Below are 20,930 nucleotides of genomic sequence, written 5' to 3' on the forward strand. Positions count from 1 at the left end.
GCAGGCTCTGTGCTGACAGCTGAGAGCCCGATGTGAGGCTCAAACTCACAAGGCACCAGATCACGATCTGAGCCAAAGTTGGACACTTAACCAACCAGGCTACCCAGGCATCCCTAGAATTTTTTAATTGGATATGAGGGTTCTAAAAAGTTAAGAGGCACAAACCACACTATCAGGGTAGCTCTTGCAAAAGCACACAAACAGGGGCACGTGGGTGGTTCAGTCCTTTAAGCGTCTGACTCTTGATCTTGGCTCAGGTCATGATCTCACAGTTCGTGAGTTTGAGCCCTACATAGGGCTCTGCACTGACAGTGCAGAGCCTGCTTGGGATTCTCTCTCTCTCCCTCCCTCTCTCTCTCTCTCTCTGCCCCTACCCTGCTCTTGCTCTCGAAATAAAGTTTTAAGAATAAATAAAGTACACAAACTTAAAATAGCAAGTGTTGGCAAGAATGTGGAGGAGAGGGAACCCCATGCACTGTTGGGGGGAATGTAAAATTTCGCATCCATGGAAAACAGGATAGCGTTTCCTCAAAAAATTAAATGTAGAATTACTGTGAGATCCAGAAATTCCACTCCTAGGTATAGGCCCAAAGAGCCAAAAGCAGGAACTCAGGTATTTGTACAACCCTGTTTATTGCAGCATTATTCACAATAGTTAAAAGGTGGGACCAGCCCAAGTATCCATCAACAGATGAATAGATACACAAAATATGATATACACATGCAGTGGAGGGGTGCCTGGGTGGCTCAGTTGATTAAGCATCCAATTTCAGCTCAGGTCATGATCTTGCAGCTCAGGCTCAGAGCCTGGAGCCTGCTTCGGATTCTGTGTTGTCTCCCTCTCTCTCTGCCCCTCCCCCACCTGCATTTTCTCTCTCTCTCTCTCTCTCTCTCTCTCAAAAAAAAATTAAAAAACATTACAAACATTTTTCAATAAACATACAATGGAATATTATTCGGCCTTAAAGAAGAAAAATTCCGACACTTGTTGGAATATGGGTGAACCTATAGGACCTCATACTGAGTGAAATACGCCAATCAGGAAAGGACAAATACTGTATGATTCCACCTCTATGCCACAGAATTGTACACTTTTTTAACTTAAATGGTTAAAAAGGTAAGTTTTGTGTTATGTGTATTTTACCATAGTAAAAACAAAACAAAAAACAAAAAAAACAAAAAAAACCCATAAGTTGTGAGGCAATCTCACATCTGTAAATAAACCTTCTGGGAACCCAAGAGGAAGTCAAAACAGAGTAATGTGGTTTTTGCAATGCAGCATCTAGAGGGTCAAGGGGTTAAGGGGTGGCAGACCAAGGCCCAGCCTCCCCTCACTGCTGCCCGGGCTGGCCTCAGGTTGGGGCCAAGACAATCAGTGTGGAGAAGTCTCCAGGCACTCCTTGGGAAGGCCCCGATCCCAGTCCTTTATCCCCACAGCCTGTGGGGGGCATAGGCTTTCCGCTGGCACCTCCTTCACACTTGGGTCTGGAGTTCATTATTTCCCTGCTAGACCATGATTCTACTGTGACAACCGTGATCTGCCAGATGTCTATCTGTTGGCAGCCTCGTGGAATGCACAGGGCACAGTCTGAGGGGTCAGACTCCGTCCAAATCCTGTCCCTCCCTCTTACGTACTGACTAATCTTGACCAAGCCTGAGCTTTCTCAATTTCTTCACCCAGAAAACGGGAAACAGCCCCTCACAGGACTCCTGTGAAGCTCAAATAAGAAAATGTAAATCACCGGGCAGAGAAGGTGTTCAGTAAAATGCTACATATTTTCTCTCATTGATTCATGAGTTCTTGAAAACCTAACGTTATGTGTGAAAGCTCCCTCCCGGGGAGCACCCGTCCATCCATGCAACATCTAGTCAGCAACCTTCCGTGTGGCAGTCACAGGGCTGAGTGCCAGCCTCAGAAGGCACAATCTCTGCAGCTAAGAGGCTGGGGACCTTGCCTCAGAAGAAAAAGAGTAAGTCACCCATGGGGCCAGCCAGAGGCCCCTGGTGCAGTCACCACCTATGAAGCAACCGTGTTACTCATGAGGTGAGAGGGCCCCTAATATGGTGCCTGGCGTCTAGAAACTGCTCACCATCCATGAGCTTCCTGTGGCCTATTGTGCAAGCAAGAAAACCGAAGCTCACAGAGGTCGGGGGACTTGCCTGCGATCACACAGCGAGGGGCAGCCTCCAAGTCCAGGCCTCTCTCCAAATTCCACTGGAAGAGAATCCACATGAGAACGAGAATCCTACATTCAGAGCTGGAAGCAAAGGGTCTTTCTCTTGGGGCTCCGTGAAGTGTATCAACAAGCCTAATTTGGCTGGGACTTCCTAAAAAGAAACCTGGGCTCTTTCTCCCCATCACGCTGGCCCCTGGCTGTGCCAAGACCCTTTCTAAGTGGATGGCATTGGGAACTGCAGACTGGACTCAGCTGGGCCTTGGCACGGCTTCCCCTGTGGAGCGGAGAGGACGGCCAAGCAGCTGGAAGCCTTCAGAGCCACTGCTGGGGGTCGGGACGCCACAGTCCCCTCAAACTAAATGGTCACACTTTTCAGGAGGACAGCCGGGGTCCACTCAACTCACACAGGGGCTGACACAGACTCCAGGTGTATTGGTGGCTGTCACAGCCTCTTGTCATGAGGGGAAGTGGTCTGGTACCTCGGTTCCTCTGTCGGCCGGGTCCCATCACCAACACTGGCTCTGGAGCTCCACTCCGTGCTGATGGCCACAGGACTCAGGGCCAAGGGATATGGGACAGATGCAAACACCCTGGACTCTGCATCAGCAGCTACCCCAGGATGAGGATATACGAGACGGGCACTCATTCATTCCCGGGCAGGGTACCTCTCAGTGGTGGGGGCAGAAAATGGGGACAGTGGGTCCATCTGAATATTATACAAGTTTCCTAGGAAACATCAAGACCATCGATTTCACATTCCAGAGGAAACCATAAAGGCATTTAGACTCCTCACCCACACTGAGGGTCAGAAGCACCAAGGATATGAGAAGCACCAAGGGGGTGAGAAACCAAGTTTTAGAAAGAGCCATTGCTATCCTGGGAGTCCCCTCTCTACCCTCCAGAGGGGAAGAAGAATTGAGGGTGTTCCCCCTTCCCCTCAAATCTCACAAGCAGGGCGCAGAGAGGACCTCTTGTAACCTTCATATTGTCCCCGGCAGCATAGGGCACACAATGGACAGACACCCCCCTGGATGATAGGAGACATGCACTGGGCTGGCACACTGCTCTGATGACAGAGTGAGGGCGAGGCAAGACCGTACCCCCAAAGTCTGTCCAAAGGTTAAGTACCGTGGACCATATGTGATGGATAACTGCCGAGGGGCCCAGCAAGAGAGAGGCTGGGCATGCTGGGCCTTACGGAAATGCATTCACTGAGGCCAAAGGCACTCAGCAGAGCCTATCCCAGAGAGTGTAAGGGTAGGGTTCCCTGGAGAGCTCAGACAGTGCTCAGGAAAGACAGCTCTTTTTAAAAAGCCAGCTGGTGAGCCACCTGGGTGGCTCAGTCGGTTAAGCTCCCAACTTCAGCTCAGGTCATGATCTCACAGTTTGTGAGTTCGAGCCCCGCATCAGACTCTGTGCTGACAGCTCAGAGCTTGGACCCTGTCTCCCTCTCTCTCTCTGCCCCATCCCTGTTCATACTCTATCTCTGTCTCTCTCAAAAATAAACATTAAAAAAAAAAGCCAGCTGGTCTAGGAGGAGCACATGTGAAATGACAATGACAGTACCAGCCAAGTAATAGCTTCTTGATTGCCCTCCCCCACTCCTCCCCTCTGAGGGCATCAGAACCTGAGCAAGATAAGGAGGGGGAGGAAGAGAGGACATCACCCTTTCCCCAACTCCAGGCTTCCTGGGAACACCTCCAGAAACAGGTGAGTACCTCGCTGAAGCAGGGAGAGACCAGACACCAAGGGCGACCAAGGGCCCTCTAGGCAGAGGGTGTCAGAAAGGGCAGAGGGCTTGGCTTGCATGGTGACTTTGGGGCTGGTCCAAGGAAGCAGGACTTTGCTCTATAGATTGGGTGTTGTTGGGAAGCAGGTGCAGGTCAGGGATTGTGTGTCCGGACAGTCTGCAGGGAGGGCAGTCCAGAGCAAGGTGAAGAAGCAGTGGTCGCTGATTTTAATCGAGAGAAGACATTTGCTGTTTTGCGGTTTGCACCCCGACCTTGCTTGTGTCTGTGCTTAGACACGGTTATGAAGTGGCCTTGTTCTGTGACACTTCATCACGGCCTCGGGGTCATCGTGCCTCGTGGTGGTGCTCCATGGTGCCTATGGGACACCAGGCCTGGGCTGAGAGGGTCCCACGAAAACCAGGGCCCAGCTCTAGGGGCCAAGCCAGCTCCTGGACACCAGGGGCTGCTTTTCTCTTTCTCTGTGAAGTCAGCGGTTCTCAACAAGGCCTGCAAGGCCATGTGGTCTGGTCCTTCCAGCTCTCCAGAGTCAGAGCCCATCTCTGCTATAGCTACACTGGCCTTTCTTTTCTTTCTTTCTTTTTTTTTTTTAAGTTTATTTATTTATTTTGAGAGAGAGAGACAGTGTGTGTGTGTGTGTGTGTGTGTGCACGCACAAATAAGGGAGGGGCAGAGACAGAGTGTGATAGACAATTCTAAGCAGAATCTGCACCATCAGCACAGAGCCTGATATGGGTTTCGAACTCACGAACCATGAGATCATGACCTGAACCTAAATCAAGGGTCAGATGCTTAACCGACTGAGCCACTCAGGCACTCCCTACACATGCCTTTCCTCCCCTAGCTACTACCTACCTCCCAGAACTCAACTGTCACTCCTCAGCATCCCCAGGACAAGATATCCTAGTCCCACCTCCCTCTCCTACAACTGGTGTAATTGTGTGTGTTTTCCTGGGGGCCCCTCACCACGTTGGTCCCTTCTTAGACTGTAAACTTCACGACAGCCAGGACTTTCTCCTCTTCTGCTTCACCGGAAGCGTTGCTGAGGTACCATGTCAGGAAGGGTATGTGAGCCGGACAGAGATGCTGCGATCAACTGGCAATGTCGGCCATCCTCTTCAAACCATAAAGTCTGGGACATTCTCCCCATTGGGACACAGAGGAGCTGGACTCCAGACTGATATTCCCCATCCCCACCGATTACATTTGAATGTTTGAAAGGTGCTCTGAGGAATTTAAAGCATGCAATGTTATTTCTCTCCCCAAGAGTTTTAAACTAGAAAATCCACACCGATTACGCTGGGATGGGAGGTTTTTGCTTGGGAATGGCTGTCTGCTCAATGCAAATGAAAACATTGATTTCTTGCCATATTAGGGGATTTCTGAAGCTTTTTTCTTTTTTTAAAAATGTTTATTTATTTACTTTGAGAAACAGAGAGTATGCATGCGAATGACTGGGAAAAGGGCAAAGAGAGAGGGAGACAGAGAATCCCAAGCAGGCTCCACGCAGAGCTGGATCTCACTAACTGAGACCCGAGCCAAAATCAAGTTCAGACGCTTAACCGACTGAGCCACCCAGGTCCCCTAATGAGCTCTTTTCAAAGCCCCACATACTAATAGGAACTGAGGAACCATGCTCAATCAATTCCAAATTAAAGTCAACTTCCCTTTCACATCCACTTCAGAGTTGCCAACCAATGTCAAAGCCAAAGGCACAAGCTGCACCACCTCAACCTTCAGAGCTGCGAGTGCACTCACAGGGGCAGCTCCCTTCCAGGTGCTAGGCAGCAAACGTTGTAGTTGCCATAAAGGTAGAAGAGAACATACAGATAGCATGACTGTTTTAAAGCACATGGGGTTTTTTGGTCATAATCCAGAAGCCGGGCAGCCCAGGGCCATCCACCCGTCCACAGTCCGACTTCATTTGCAGAGTCTGTGCCTGCACAGGAGCTTGAGGGACAAGCACAGGATTCACTCCCTTGACAACCAGAATGACACAGCCCTGGACAGAGTGGAGGACAGTTCCCTAACAGAGCCAGCGTGGGATGAGACTAGCACACACCCACACTTCAATTAGAAACCCTCTTCTATGGGTCTCAACCACCTGTTCTCAGACACCTGGATGCAGAAATTCCTCCAAGGTTCCAGAGCCACTAGAGAGCCTCCCTCAAGACCCATGCCACAGATCTGACAGATGTGTAAATAGTTGGTCACACTGGATGAGTGTGTGTATGAGAGAGGGTGAGAGAGAGAGAGAGAGATGTTGGGGGAGGGAGGGGAGGCAGGGAGGCGAGAGAGGGAGAGAGGGAGAGATTTTCAGGACAATTTGCAAATATAGTTGAATTAGGAGCACCAACTCTTTTGCCCCACAGTCAAAAATCCACATATAACTTTTGAATCCCCCCAAATTAAATCACAAATAGCCTATTGCTGACTGGAAGTCTTACCAATAACATAAACAATAGATCAACACATGTTATATGTATTATATATTGTATTCTTACAATAAAGTAAGCTGGAGGAAAAAAACATGAAGAAAATAATATAAGGGGTGGGGCACCTGCGTGGCTCAGTTGGTTGAGCATCTGACTCTTGATTTCAGCTCAGGTCATGATCTCATGGTTCATGAGACGGAGCCCCTCAATGAGCCTGCTTGGGATTTTCTCTCTCTCTCTCTCTCTCTCTCTCTCTTTCTCTCTCTCTCTTAAAAATAAATAAACTTAAAAAAAAAGAAAGAAAATCATAAGGAAGAGAAAATACATTTACAAGACTGTCCTACACAAAATCCACACATAAGTGGACCCACCCACACAGTTCAAACCCACTTTGTTCAAGGGTCACATGTAGTTAGAAATCTGATAAATGAAATTGGAATCAAACAAATGGGCAGTCTCCCGCAGAACCTCAGGATTCTGCAACCCACCTCGTGCAGTTTCCTCCCACTCTGTTCTGCAAACTTCCCCCTCTTACTAACCCTTCATCCTTCTGTCCCCCCTCACCCAGGCCAGGTGCTGAGTGATCGCAAACCGACAGACAATCCCATTTAATCACTCACCCTTCATTGGAAGATTTTAATGACTTAATTTTCAAGGGGATATATTGATATCCTGGGGCTGCCACGATAATTACTGCAAATTTGGTGGCTTAAAACAACAGATCTTTCTCCTTTAACCGTTTTGGAGACGGAAGTCCCAAGTCAAGGGGTCACAGGGCCATGCTCACCTCCACAGGCTCTAGGGATGATCTGGTGACTCAGTCGCCCTAGTGGTCACACAAGCTTCTTCTTTATGTGCCAGTATCTCCTCCTCTGTCTCTCATAAGGACACTTGTCTGTGGATTAGGACCCATCCAGGTAATCCAGAATGATACCATCTTAAGATGCTTAATTTAACTACAACTGCAACGACCCTTTTTCCAAATAAGGCAACATTCACAGGTTTCTATGGACTTGGACATGGACATGTGTTTTGGGGAGTCACCCTTCAACCCACTGCTGGGGCCAACCTTTCTCCCCTTTGTTACTTTGTGTCTAAGAAGCAATCCACATGCTTCCTGGCACTCAGCGGGTGCTTGCTCAAAGGTGGCTGATCTTATGCCCCCCGCCTGCCATGTTCTCAGGGTCACATCTCTCTTATTCATTCATCCCTTCCACATGGACCAAAATGTCTTTGGAAAGTTGATCATGCTCTGTTTGGCTGACTACACTTTCACAAATGGCTATTTTTTCAAAACTGGTCTCATTGTTTAATGTCAATTGCCAACTGGTTCATTTGCTTAATGCCAATATTAGCTAAGTGACACTGTCATCATCCATTTGCAGACACTCAGTCTAACATCTCAACAGTCAGAACTCCCCTTCCCTCGACCCACATCAGACTCATGCCAAAGCCATACTCTGGAGCCATGAGCTCATCACATTGCCTTTTCTGACTCTGTGCTTCTTTGGAAATGTTGTGTCCCTGCTGAGGCAGCATCACACGAGGAGACACCTTGGAGGCAAGACAATGGAAACCCTCCTTGGCCTTCTCAAGGAATCTCTTCTGTTTCCTGACGCCCACTGTAGCCAGACACCAGCAAAGAAAATATTCATGACATAATTAAAGAAAAAAAAAAAGCAGTACATAGATGTTGACAGCAGTATTATTCACAATAGCCAAGAAGTGGGAATAACTCAAGTGTCCACTGATGGATGAAAAGATAAACAAAATGTGGCCTTTCCATCCAATGGAGTATTAGTCTTAAAAAGGAAGGAGATTCTGGAACCTGGGGGATGAACCCATCCCCTCTCTCCTCCTTCCCAGACCTGCCCACCTCCATCATTCTGGGAGGCTTGGAACACTGAAGAAGCCCCTTAGATCTAATCAGATGGGAGCAAGGAACAGACACAACTGGGGGCCCCAGGGGGCTGCTGGGATGGAAGCCCCATACCCGGGCCCCAAACTCAAGACCTTTGCTGGGTCTCATTCCCCTTCGTTTCCAAGCTTCCTTCACCCCTCCTGCCAGCCCACCCTACCGCTGCTGCTGTCCTTCCTCCTGCCCCCACAGGATCTGTATATCCTGCACCCGAGCACTGACTTCCCCAGCTAGAAGCTGAAAGCATCTTCTTTACTTCTCTCAGAGCAGGAGAACTGTGAGGAGGCACAAGCTACCCCTGGAGGGACGGGGGTGTCCTGTCTCTGTGCGTTCCACGACGCGGGACCAATTCAGAAGAGGCATCGGGGGTGTTTATGTATCCAGCCAGCAAGCAGTTAGCAATTGCAGCGGGGACCAAAGGCAGAGTGGGGACAGTAGGACCTACCTTGGAAGGCACTGTTCGTGAGGCCTGCTCAAGCCCTCTTCCAGCTGGGCCAGTGGTGTGTGGGTACAGGGGATAAGCCCACTCAAAAGCCCCTGTCCCAGAGCCCAGAACCACCCCCTACCATCACAAGCCTGCATGGGCCTCTTGACAGACCCATCCTCTGTAGGGAGGCCACACCATTGACGGTGCGTGCTTAGGATGTACATGAGGAAGTTGGATAAAGCTCAAATGTCTGGTCACATGGCCCCTCACAGACAGAGCCTGGGGTGGGGAGCAGGCTGGGGCTGGGTTCCAGACCTCTCTTCTCTATCACTTTCTCATGCAGTATTTATAAAGCACTAAAATCCCTTATTTGAAGCAGGCCTTTCATGTCATTACAAAATTAGATCTACCAAGGTAGGAGGGGAGAAAATATTTTACTATAAATATAACTTAAGTTATAACTTAGTAAATATTTTTGCATATCGTATTTGCGTGTCCCCTTGTGCCTTTGCTTCAGGGCCTGAAGATATTAGAGGCAGGCCCAGGGGAGCCCAGGCCCCCAGGGGAGGAATGTAGTGTCCCCCACCCCACCCCCAGCCCACCTTGGGTGACTTCCTGGGACATGTTCCCTGCTAAGCAATGAATCCCGCCAGGGCAGCCGAGGGTGCGTGGCCTGGTGCAGAGTCTCAGAAGGAAGGGTGTAGATACAGAGGAAAGGGGTCTGCACTCCACCCCTACCCTGGAAACCTAGCCCTCACCAAGCCCATCTTGTGGTGTATTATGGCATCCACTGTGCCCCCCAGGCTAATCTGAAGAAAGGGGAACTTCAGCCTGTCCAGACTGTGAGGGCTGGGGGTAAAGTTTCCAGTTCAAACTTTCAAATATCCCCATTCACAGATGCGTTCTTTGCAGTATTTCCAATCTTTGATTATACAATGTCATTCTTCATGTGGCTTTGCTGACTGAATAACAAACCATACTTAAATTTTATTTATATATATTTTTGGTAAATAAGTAATACATTTGTAAAAATGATTTTGTACTATTTATAACAAATTTACAAACTTGAAAAAAAATTTTGTCCAATAAGGATGTCATTTGTTGCTCTGAAACGATGACACTTCTTCATATATATGTGTATATATGAAGCCCTCACTTGAAATTGCCCATGCACAATCCATAAAGGAGTTTTCAGCACCGCCTGGTGGGAGGCAAGTTTAAGGAGCCGGCTCCCCCTCAGCCAGGTGCAGGGACCACATCCTATGGTCCAGGCTGGCCAAGTGCTGTAGTCCCAAGGACATGTACTTGGTGGCTGGTTGTCTTTGGTCCCGGCTGAGATCTCTGAACCATCGCCAAGGCTGGTGGGAACAGCTTGGGAATGCCCAGAACTGTGGGAGAGGCTCCAGGCTCAGCAGCAGCTGCTCTGAGGCTCTCAGCAGCTCCCATGGGTGCTGCAGAGGCTGGCCAGGCCTGGGTCCAACTCACCCCACAGGATGCTGAAGGATACGACTCCTTCACAAGAACTGATCTATTCTAACAGTTGGGCCTCATCCAGGTCATTCGCTGGTTCCTAACCACAGGGCGTGGATGCTTTTCTCCTTTACCTGCAAACTAGAATTCCGGGGTTCTCCCGGGACACTCCATCTGCCTCTCGCTTCTCCACTTTTAGTAGTCCTTTGCACCTGCCTAGAGTGCAGTCTGCTCCCTTCCAGAAGCTACATACCTTCCATCCCAGCTCAATCCCTATCCCTCCCACCATGACCTCCCCAAACCCATCTCAGCCATCCTTGGGGTACCCCCTCCCTTTCTGTCACTCATGGCATTTATGCTTATCAGGAGATCACCAGACACCCTAACTTTCCTGAGGTCATCCTGATAGCAAAAACTCCACCCGGGTGTCCCCACGTGCCATCCAAATGCCCTAGAAATCACAAGGAATGAAACACACCCATAAGATTAGAACAAAAACATGCCAACAGCAGGAATAAGAGCATCTCAGTTACTTGGAGAAAAGTCCTTTCCCTGTGAGCCGCTGAAGCCAGGTCCCACCTGCAGTGACTGATTTCCCTGGTGGAGACGTGGGCACTGGGCTTTGGAAGAGCTCACAGCACCTCCAATGCAGGGGTTCAGGGCTCATCAAGAGTGGAGGGCCAGAGACTGAGCCTCTTCCCCAGCCAGCCCTGTACCTGCCGGGGAGAGTGATGGGGGGAAGGGGCATTATTTCAGGCCTTCGAGAGCCCCCCTGACCAAGACCACGGTCAAGGGAGCCCTGGTTACCGATTGCTGGTACGAAGCTCCTTGCCTGGGGCCCTGGGATGCCCGCTCCAGATGGAGGTGTGTGCAGCCCCACCATGGTGCTGAGATCTAGGACAGGACATCTGGGACACCCTTCCGCACGGCTGCAGAGGCACAATTTAAAGATCAAAGTGTTCGATATTCAGGTTGAGCTGTTTTAACTTCACCAAGGGATGTGCACATCAGCGCCTTACCGAAATCTCAGGGAACCCTCCTAGGGGCGGTTTAGGGTATGAGGGTGAGCAAGACATCCCAGATCCCTGGGGCCCAGTGCAGGCTGACCTGGTGCTTAGTCTGGGGTCTGCCAGCCCCTCTTTGTCCTGGACAAGACCCCAGGTTCTCAGAGGACCTGGCCCTTCCAAGGTCATCAGAGAGGGGGAGGGGGGCCCTGGGGCGAAAGCAGCAGACACTACCCTCCCGCAGGGGGCTTGTCCTCTGGTGTTTTCCTGCTCAGCCCACTAGGCCAAGAGTTCCTCAGGACTGGCTTAGTCACCAGGGGTCTTGGTATTTCAGCCTCAAGCCAGACAGGACATCTGAACCCGATGAATGGATCCCCCTCTTCTCAATGATTCATTTGTCCACGCACTCAGATCATGCACCTTTCATGGGGCAGGCACTTTGCATGACCCAGGGACCCTGTGATGGGTGCGACAGCCAAGGTCCTGCCTGCCGCAGGGATCCATTCCAACAGGAGGCTGACATTAATGAGCGCACAAATAAATGAGAAAATCCGTGCAGTTCACGATACGTGGCGGGAAGAGGATAGGGCCAGTGGGACCCAGAGGTTCCTGGAGTGAGGCGTGCAGGGTCAGGCTGGGTGGTCATGAGGCCAGAGGAGGTTGAATAAACTCAGTGTGTTTACCAAAAAAGTCAAGATTTCACTCAGAGCAATCACCCCAGATCCAAGGGGGAATACCCAAGGAGGCCAAGACTTAGGCAAGCCAGACTCAACATCTTTCAGGGTGTGCAGGTTAGGGACCTAAGCCCAGGCCCAGCCCTGCTTTCCTGGGCAGGTCGTGGCTGCCTTCGTGCAGAAGGCCCTGACATGCAGGCCACACCCCAGCCAGTAGATTAGAATCTCTGGGGCTGGAGTACAGACATAGCTCTTTTGTAAGCTCCCGTGGGGATAGTTAGGGAAAGCTTTAGGGGAAGCAGCACAGGAGAGCAGCAAAGCCCCACAGGGGTGGAGTGGGTGAGACCTTTGGGGTCAAACAGGGCTGAGTTTCCATCCTAGCTCACTTAACACAAGTTACTTAAGCTCTCTGAGCCTCAGTTTCTTATCTGTAAAATGGGTCAATACCCGCCGTCCAGGTGTGGTATGAATATTGAATGAGGAGACCCAGATAAAGGCTGGTGTAGAGCCTGCTCCCTACGAGGCAGTGTGTCCTGTGAGCACCCCAAGATTGGAGCAAACAGACCCCAGCAGAACCCAAGCCCCAATCCTAACCCCTCCTGGCTCTGTGAACCTTAGTTTCCCTGGCTGTAAAATGGGGAGAATCAGGATCCATCCTCTGGTAAAAGACGGCACCTCCCAGGGCGAGCCTGCCTGAGCATGTGGCCTCCCACGGTGAGTTGTGTCTAAGGTGGACAGAGGCCCACGATTGCAGAGAATACACCTACAACTCCGCTGGTGGCCTTTCCATGGATGCGGAAGCCGTTACTGTAAAACAGTTGCTTTCCTGCATAAACGGTGTGAGTGGAGAGGCCACCCCCGGGATGTGGTTTTAGTGGAGTGCCTCCAGCCTGCACAGAATTTCACATGGGCCCCGATGTCTCAACTGCCAGATCCAGTGTTTATCAGTGAGCTCAACGGCTGCCAGCAGCAGTGACAGTGAGGCCACCTAGGGAGGCAGTTTGGGAGCCACAGGAAGTGCCATTTCTAAAAAGCCCCCCCGCCTGGGGAGGGGCCTCTGTATCAGCCTCCATATGGGTCTGGCTTCTGCTCAGAAATGCCCTGAGATGAGTGCTCTGGAAAGATCTGGAACCCTGGAGCCCGGTAAGGAGGACCTCAGAGGGACCCTCCGTCTCCTTCTAGTTTCTGTGAAGCTCACTCAGGAGCCTCCTCTCCTCTGGGGAAGCTGGGGGGAGGTCTGGTTTCCCTGGAGCCCCTCCTACTCCTACCCTCAGTTCCCTGCTCGGTCCCAGCAAGGCCCTGGAGCACAGAAACATACCTGTGACCTCCCCAAGGAAGCACTGGTCCCCGCCAAAGGGGAGGGCAGGTGGGCCTCACTTTCACTCCATCAGCCCCCACCCCAGGATGGAAAAGAGCCCTAAGGCCAGGCCAGGCAGCCGGGACATACCACTTCCTCCACCAAACCTCCAAATATCTAGGCTATTGTTGCTGGAACGAAAGCTGGGGAGTTGTGAGACCCCAGTCTGATAGCCAGGCCAGCAGGGGATGGCAGGGAGGGGAGGCTCACCAGGGGAGGAAGAAGAGGCCAGGCACCAGGGAGTGGGTCCTGGGGTGGGGGTGGGGGGTAGCCTAGGCCACAGCCGCTGCCTTGAAGAATCCCAGCCACGCGTGGGTCCTGGGTCAGGTTCATGGCCAAAGAAGCCAGGCATCCTCCCCGTGGGCCCCCGAGGGCCTGCTGTGTCCTGATGCCTGACAATGGAGGGCCCTGTGGGCTGACCTCCCCCCTTGGGACCACCACCGTGAGAGGAGGCCTAGCTTCGCTGAGATCATAGAAGTGCACCTACTCAGTTTCCTCAGGGATACTGGGAACGAGCCCCCCACTGCAGGCTGGTTGGAGCCGGAGTGTCCCCTTTGGGTTGAAGCCGGATTCTCAGCCCAGGGCCCACAGGCCTGATCCCCTGCTGTCCATGAGGGGCATGCTTTGGGAAGGGGCCTACGCTCGACATGGTACAGGGGCCACAGGCACACTCTCCACCCTGGGAAAGGCTGGCTCGACCACGCAGTAGGTGTCCACGTCGGGGTGGTCTTAAGCCTCTGCACCTCTGAGCCTGCAGTCCCCAGCCCTGCTCTCAGCTCCCATCAGGCAGCTGTGACTCCACTTCCCAGAGGGACAGATGAGGCCCAGAAAGGCTGGCCACCTTGCTCGAGGTTGCACAAGATCCCCGGGGCTCTGAGTCTCCTACACCCACAACATCCTGGGGCCCAGCACCTCCTAGGCCTTCAAGGTCACCCAGGTCGGCCCTTCACAAACTTTCTTTGAAAAACCTTCCTCCTTAAAGTCCAACCTGGACGTTCATTCAGTCAAAACTTTAGAAGCATAGTAGACGTGGGTGTGGTTGCCCCAGCCCCGCCCGCCCTGTATGAGACACCCCCCCCCTCCGAAAAGCCCCCAAGAAACCAAGGAAACCCTCTGATTTACTTTCATTCCAGGGGATGAGGACCCCACACTATGGGTGGGGAAGCAAGACAGTGGCGGCAGGGTGTGTGCTGAGGCCGCAGGGAGAGAGGCAGATGTGGGCTGCCCCCCCACAGCCCGCCTTCGGCTCACACTGGAAATCCATTCACACTGGCTTCTGCGGCCTGCAAACCACACTCACCCTGGCTCCTGCCGGAACCCTGATGCGTCCCATATTTCTGGTCGGACAGCCAGGAAAACTCAGTCTCCTCCTTGTGATCGCCAATCCGTTTCCCGTTGGAGGAGCTGACTTTGAACAAAGACCCCTTTGTGAGTGGCTTTGGGGCAGGGAGATGGGAGAACATCGCATAAGTAATATGCGAAACGGCGACCCCGATCATTTTTTGTTCCTCCCTGGTGAACATGAAATGAAAACCACTTCTTCGGAGACGAGCAAGTGGAGCCAAGCTTCTCCGGCCTGGACATGTGGGCCTCCGGACCAGAGGGACAGCCGCCGTGCCATCAAGGGCAGCAGGGCTGGCTGCGAGCACGCCAGCCTGCTGTGGCCCTACCCCGCCAGGCCAGGCATCGCAGGGCATGGCATTAGTACATTTTCCCGCAGCTGCAGGAAGTCCAGCTTGTGCAGGAGGAAACTTGTTTCTTTACCATTAGGAGGGGAAAGAAAATGGCCATATCCCTCCCTTCCCAACCCCCTGCCTCCCCCCTCCCGCCCCGTTCTCAACCGTGCATGTCCTCCCAAGCTTGCCTTCAGTCTCTTCCAGCCGACGACACCAATACCGCGGGCAGAGACAGAGTCAGAGGGCCGGCCCCAGGGCCCCTGCAGGAGCCGGGCCCGGGGCTGCCGCTGTCCTCCTGCCCTCCCCGGCTCCGGGGACACTGGCCTCCAGCTCCCTGCCTGCGGTTTCTTCACACACTCTGTATTCTGTCAGCTGCTTGGCCGGTGCCTCCATGGCCTCTTCTCTCTCTAGCCAAACCCCATCTTTTCCCTCAAGTTCAAGGCATATGTCACCTCCTCAGGGAAGTCCTCTCTGATTTGGTTCCCCTCCCCCACCCCCCTTCTCTAACACTCAGCATGGGGCAGCGTGGAGCTGTCTCAAATCTGCCCCCTCAGCCCAGCAAGGTCCTCACTGAGGATGTAATCTGAGTTTGTGCCCCTTCATTGTCAGAGGTGCACAGGGGCTGCTCAGGGGCAGTGAGGGCCCAACAGGACCTCCAGGACCAGTAGCAGTCAGTGGCCCAATTGGGCCACCCCTAGGGGCCCAGAGCAGGCAGCAGCCCCCGGAGGACCTGCTTAGGAGAGCTCTAGAACTTTCCTGGGACAAGGACAGGAATGTCATTCTGATTTCACCCATTCACATGTGCCTGCAGGTTGGAGGCCTTGAGATTTTCACTCTGGCCGTAAGATTTCCCCGCATCTCCTCTGCTCCAAGCCCAGGACTTCCCAGTCCACACTGGCCACTCAGGTCCCTGTTCCAGTCCCACCCCAGCACTTCCCTGGCCAACCCCACATGTCTTTGGGGCTTTGCTCAGTGGCCAGGGCGCAGGCCCTAACCTCACCCGCACAGTGTTCTGTCCTGTGGAGCAGGTAGGTGAGCAAGCTCGTGTCATGAACATGGAGAGGACCAAGTGACACCACCGTGTGATGTGTCCCAAACAGGCTCCACAGCTCAAGTGCTGGCACCGGGTGGAGATGTCACAGGCCCGGCAAGCTCTGAAGTGGTCACCCTGTCACAGCAAGTGGGGACTCACTTCTGCAACATGGCGTCACCCACCTCATCAGGTGGATGCCGTTCTTTGGAATCCCTCCTTTTTGTTTTGTTTGTAACTTTTGAACGGTCTTGGGGGGATGGGTCCATAACAGCTACAAACAGAAGAGGGCCATGCCTGCTTTCACGTTTTCATGTACTTAAAGAACGTTATAATGAAAATCATCTAGATCAGTACTAGGCATCCAAGATAATTTTTTCTTCTAAAAGGGGAGTGGGGAGGGTCCTGCATTATTTGGGTTTAAGAAACACTGTGATCAAGGGGCGCCTGGGTGGCTCAGTTGGTTAAGTGTCCAACTCTTAGTTTCGGCTCAGGTCATGATCTCACGGTTTGTGAGTTCAAGCCCCAATTCAGTCTCTGTGCTGACGGTGCAGAGCCTGTTTGGGATTCTGTCTGCCTCTCTCTCTGTGCCTCCTCTGCTTGCGTGCTCTCTCTCTCTCTCTCTCTCTCTCAAATAAATAAACTTAAGAAAAACACTGTGATAAAATAATCAATCCCATCTGAGGTGTCAATAATCAATAAGGAACTTCGTGAGGGAGTAGCCTGGAAGACGGTCAAAAACCCAGAGACAACTTTGGGTTTGAACTCACATTCTTTTATGAGCTCTGACCTGGGGAAAGGAACTTGGAGTCTCTGAGGCAGTTTTCACATCTGAAAACCAGAGCACTGGTAAAGATTAGGTGGTCTCTGTCCTCTGGCATCACTCTTCCCAAGGCAGACGTGCTGCACCCTGGAGAGACACCTTGAGCCAAGAAAAGCCCTTCCCCAGTGAGGATGCCAGGCCCCTGATGAGCAGGATAGGAGAGGGTTTGGCGGGGGCCTCTGGAGCAGTGGCCCCCAAGACCCACGAGGGGCCAGCTTCCCTTCGGGCTATGAGGCAAGGACTCTGTCACCTGACGCTCTCAAATCCAAACCAAAGGGTGAACTCGGCCTCCCCTATGCCCTCCGGGGCTAGCACAAGAAAAGCTATCGCCCCTGACCTTAAAGCAGAAGGGCTCCAGCAGGTGTAACCCCGAGAGCTGGTGCTATCAGGTCACACAGATGAATTTCCAGAGCGTTTAAGCCAACAGACTCTTGTGTGCCTCTCCGAGCAGGCAGGACCTCCTGACCTGAGCTGAGGTCAGAGAGGTCAAGCCGGTGCCCTTGCGAGACCCAAAGCCCCTGGTTCCGGTCAACAGCCTGCCAGCCTCTGAAGGACCCAGCATGATGCAGGGGAGCTGGGCCCAGGCCAGGAGGCTGGGGACAGAAGGGCTGAGGTCTTCCCAGTGAGGGGCTGTGGTCATCACCAGCTTGGCTCCGTGAGGGACCCTCAACTAGACTTGATGACTGCCCTGGACATTTGAGGACTGGGCTCAGGGTCCACCCAGCAGGGACCAGTGCGATGTACTGACAAGGCAAAGATCTGATTTATTTTTATTTTTCAGGGTTGCCCCCATCAAAGTGAAGGCTCTATTTAACCAGTGGCCACTAAAAATAAATATTTAAACACCACATTTGTGTGGCTGGGCCAGGCCGCGTTGGGCCTCAGAGGCAAGCCGGCTCCCCCTCAGCCTGCTGGGACAATGACACCCTCGTGCCTCCAGCACTGGAGTGGCCAGGACTGGCCTAGAAAGAGGACAAACCCTGTGATGTCCACGCGCATCCCCACGTCCCAGCCTCTGGGGAAAACACTGACTGATCCGGAAAGAAGGTCAGAAGGAGACCAAGAAAGGAAACGCCTCTCCAGAGCATTCTCTCCACACGAGAGTGTGGGCGGCCCTGCAAGAATGCCCTCGCCTCCCCCGAATCCTTGGCCCGTGGGGGCCCCACCGAGACATCAGACACCAGCACCCTGGCCCTGGCCCAGGCCCAGGCCAGACACCACACACGGCAGGGGGTCCTGGGGCAGGGCTGGCCGGGCCCTCCAACTGGGAGAAAGCCAGGCCAGAGAGAAGAAAGTCCCCACCCTGCCGGCAAACTTCTGCTGTTTTCCAACCCTGAGATGTCCGAATGCAGCTTTATTGTGAGGAGGCCAGGCCGTGGAGGCAGGAAGGCCTCTGGAACGAGCGAGAGAGAAACAGAGACAGAGAAAAGAAAGACACACAAAGAAGAGAGAAGACAGAGATAGAAAGAGACAAGAGACAGACGGAGAGGGAGAGAGACCTTCTAATGCTCAGACAGGGCAAGGGCAGCTGGAGAGCGGAGTAAGGCGCTCAGGTCCCTGCTGGAACCCCGGGCCCCCCCTGAGCTGCCCCCCTGCTGGACCGATGCCCCAACCCGTGCCGGAACAGAGCTCTCCGCTGCTGAGGCCCGGCTCCCACTCGCTGACCCTGCCCTGGAGGGCATCCCGGGCCACCTCTCCCCAAATGAAGCTGGACCTGGAGTCACACAGGGGATGGACAGAAGCTACAGCTCACCCGGTACGAGAGCCTTGGGCTGCGCTATGAAGTAAGGTTTTCAGGAAGCCCATGACTGTGTTGTGAATAGCGCACCGTGCTAGTTTGTTCAGCTGTATCTTGTGGATTAAAACACGGTCAGGTTTGTTCATATGCTGAGCACACCCCATGCTTGCCGGCTTGTTTTTTTCTGAATCTATTTCTTCTTCCTTCTTCCCTCTCCCGTTTCTTTCTTCCCTCCTTCCTTTTTTCCTTCCTTCTCTCCCTTTCCTTCCCTCCCTCCATCCTCCCTTCTTTCCTTCTTTCCCTCCCTCCATCCTTCCTTCCTTCCTTCCCTCCCTCCCTCCCTCCTTCCTTCTTTCCCTCCCTCCCTCCTTCCTTCCCTCCTTCCTTCTTTCCTTCCTTCTTCCCTTCCTTCCCCTCCCTTTCTTTCCCTCTTTTCTTTTTTCTTTTCTTTTCTCTTTCTTTCTTTCTTTCTTTTTTTAATATATTAAAATGCTCCAAGAGCACAAGTGTGGCCAGGACTTGCCTCCAACCTGAGGTCACCTAGAAGGCTGGTGTGGCTCTGTAAGTGCCCTCACTGAGAGCATGACAGGCTTCCCATGGACCCCATCACAGGCCCCAGGACCTATAGCAGTCCCAGAGAAAGCCTTGTACCCCAAAATGCTAAGACCTTTGAATCCTCTTGCCCCTTAGAAGTCACTGGAATCAGGGACCCTGAAAGCCAGGGTAGCCTGGGAAGCCACCTGGCTGTGGCACATGAGAGGGCCCCTAGCTGGGGCTGAGAAACCAGGAAGAAAGGGGATCCAAAGCAGGTACTCAGCCTACCTGGGAGGACTGGCCCAGGTTCCCAACGCAGTGCCCACTTTGGGTAGCTGGCATTGGACACTAAGGGGAATGTGGCATGCCTGATGCTCGTCCCTGGCCCTGATCTAGCTGGATGTTATTACCAAGGGTATCTTCTTTTGTCTTCTCTCACCCTCTGGAAATATCTTGGGAGAATCTCAGTGATAGGAAATAGCCCACCTTTCTCATCCCATAATATAACTTGCTTACATATTTTTTCCCATTTGATGTTCACAACAGCACCACTTCTCTCCTGTCACACTGATCTCTATGCTGTTCCTTGAACACACCACATGGTTTCTTGCCCCAGGACCCTTGCACATGCTCTTCCTCCTGGCTTAAATACTCTTCCTCATGCTGCATTCCCTTCACTCAGGTTTCTATCAAATGGCCCCTCCCCTGAAAAGGGGGACACCCCCTGAACAGCCTCGTGTAATCTATGTATAATCCAGAATTTCCTCGTTCTTAGAAGATACAAACTGGTGTGTTTAGAGATTGTTGTGAATTCAAAATGGCCACAGATACTTTGGAAATTCTTTGCAGCTTCTTCCATCAAAGGCAGTCTATGTCCACACCCTTCTAAGATGTGCCGACTTGTAAATTTGCTTTGAGCTGCAGAGTGTGGCACAGATGATGCCGTGTGACTCCAAGCAAAAACTCAAGATACTTGCAGCTTCAGTTCTCATTCCTTTGGAACTCCCTGGGAGGAGGCCTGAGCCAACCTGCTGGAGAGGCATGTGCAGGAGAACCCGGGCAGCAAGCCGACAGCCCAACCAACTACCAGGGTTGTGAGTGGGGCCACCTGTTGACCTGTTTGGAAAGAATATCTCACCGAAACAACACAGAAGAGTCAAGGTCAAGTCAACTTATATTTTTCTTTTTTAAATTTTTTAAAATGTTTATTTATTTATTTTCAGAGAGAGAAAGCGCAAATGGGGGAGGGACAGAGAGAGAGAGAGAGGGAGACACAGAATCCGAAGCAGGCTCCAGGCTCCAAGCTGTCAGCACAGAGTCCAATGCAGGGCTTGAACCCTTAAACCACGAGATCATGAGCTGAGCTGAAGTCAGAAGCCCAACCAACTGAGCCACCCAGCACTCCAAATCAATTTACATCTTTCAAAATAAGATGGAGGGGACAAACATAAATAAAACTTCAAATAGCTACATCTATGGTCTATAGATTTTCACTAAGGGTGCCAAGACAAGTTAATGCGTGAAAGAAAAGCTTTTTCAAAAAATGATTTGGGGACAATTGGATATGCACTGGCAAAGAAGTGAAATTGGACCCCCAACTCATACCATAGAAAAAAATTAACTCAAAATAGATTTTTTAAAAATGTCCAAGGGGCACCTGGGTGGCTCAGTCGGTTGAGCGTCCGACTTCGGCCCAGGTCATGATCTCGCGGTCCATGGTTTTGAGCCCCGCATCGGGCTCTGTGCTGACAGCTTGGAGACTGGAGCCTGTTTCAGATTCTGTGTCTCCCTCTCTCTCTGACCCTCCCCTGTTCATGCTCTGTCTCTCTCTGTCTCAAAAATAAATAAACATTAAAAAAAAATTTTTTTTTAATGTCCAAAAGTGAGAGCTAAAGCTGAAATACTCTTGGAAGCAAACA

At 52.0% G+C, this 20,930-nt stretch overlaps 1 protein-coding gene across 2 annotated transcripts; it reads left to right on the plus strand.

The window, feature by feature from the left end:
* The first annotated feature begins 12,457 nt into the window (after positions 1-12,457).
* On the plus strand, positions 12,458-18,690 carry LOC122239403. Of its 2 annotated transcripts, none has more exons than XR_006218456.1 (2): positions 12,458-12,996; positions 17,521-18,690. XR_006218456.1 is itself a non-coding variant. In XM_042988217.1 (2 exons), the coding sequence occupies exon 2, from the start codon at positions 14,347-14,349 to the stop codon at positions 15,295-15,297; it is 951 nt and encodes a 316-aa protein (XP_042844151.1). In that variant the 5' UTR covers positions 12,458-12,996; positions 14,344-14,346; the 3' UTR covers positions 15,298-16,402. The 2 variants fall into 2 exon arrangements, 1 of the variants encoding a protein (XP_042844151.1); XM_042988217.1 differs by lacking the exon at positions 17,521-18,690 and adding an exon at positions 14,344-16,402.
* Positions 18,691-20,930: the final 2,240 nt, after the last annotated feature.

Source organism: Panthera tigris, chromosome B3 (genome assembly GCF_018350195.1).
Source record: "Panthera tigris isolate Pti1 chromosome B3, P.tigris_Pti1_mat1.1, whole genome shotgun sequence".
Classification (NCBI taxonomy): Eukaryota; Metazoa; Chordata; class Mammalia; order Carnivora; family Felidae; genus Panthera; species Panthera tigris.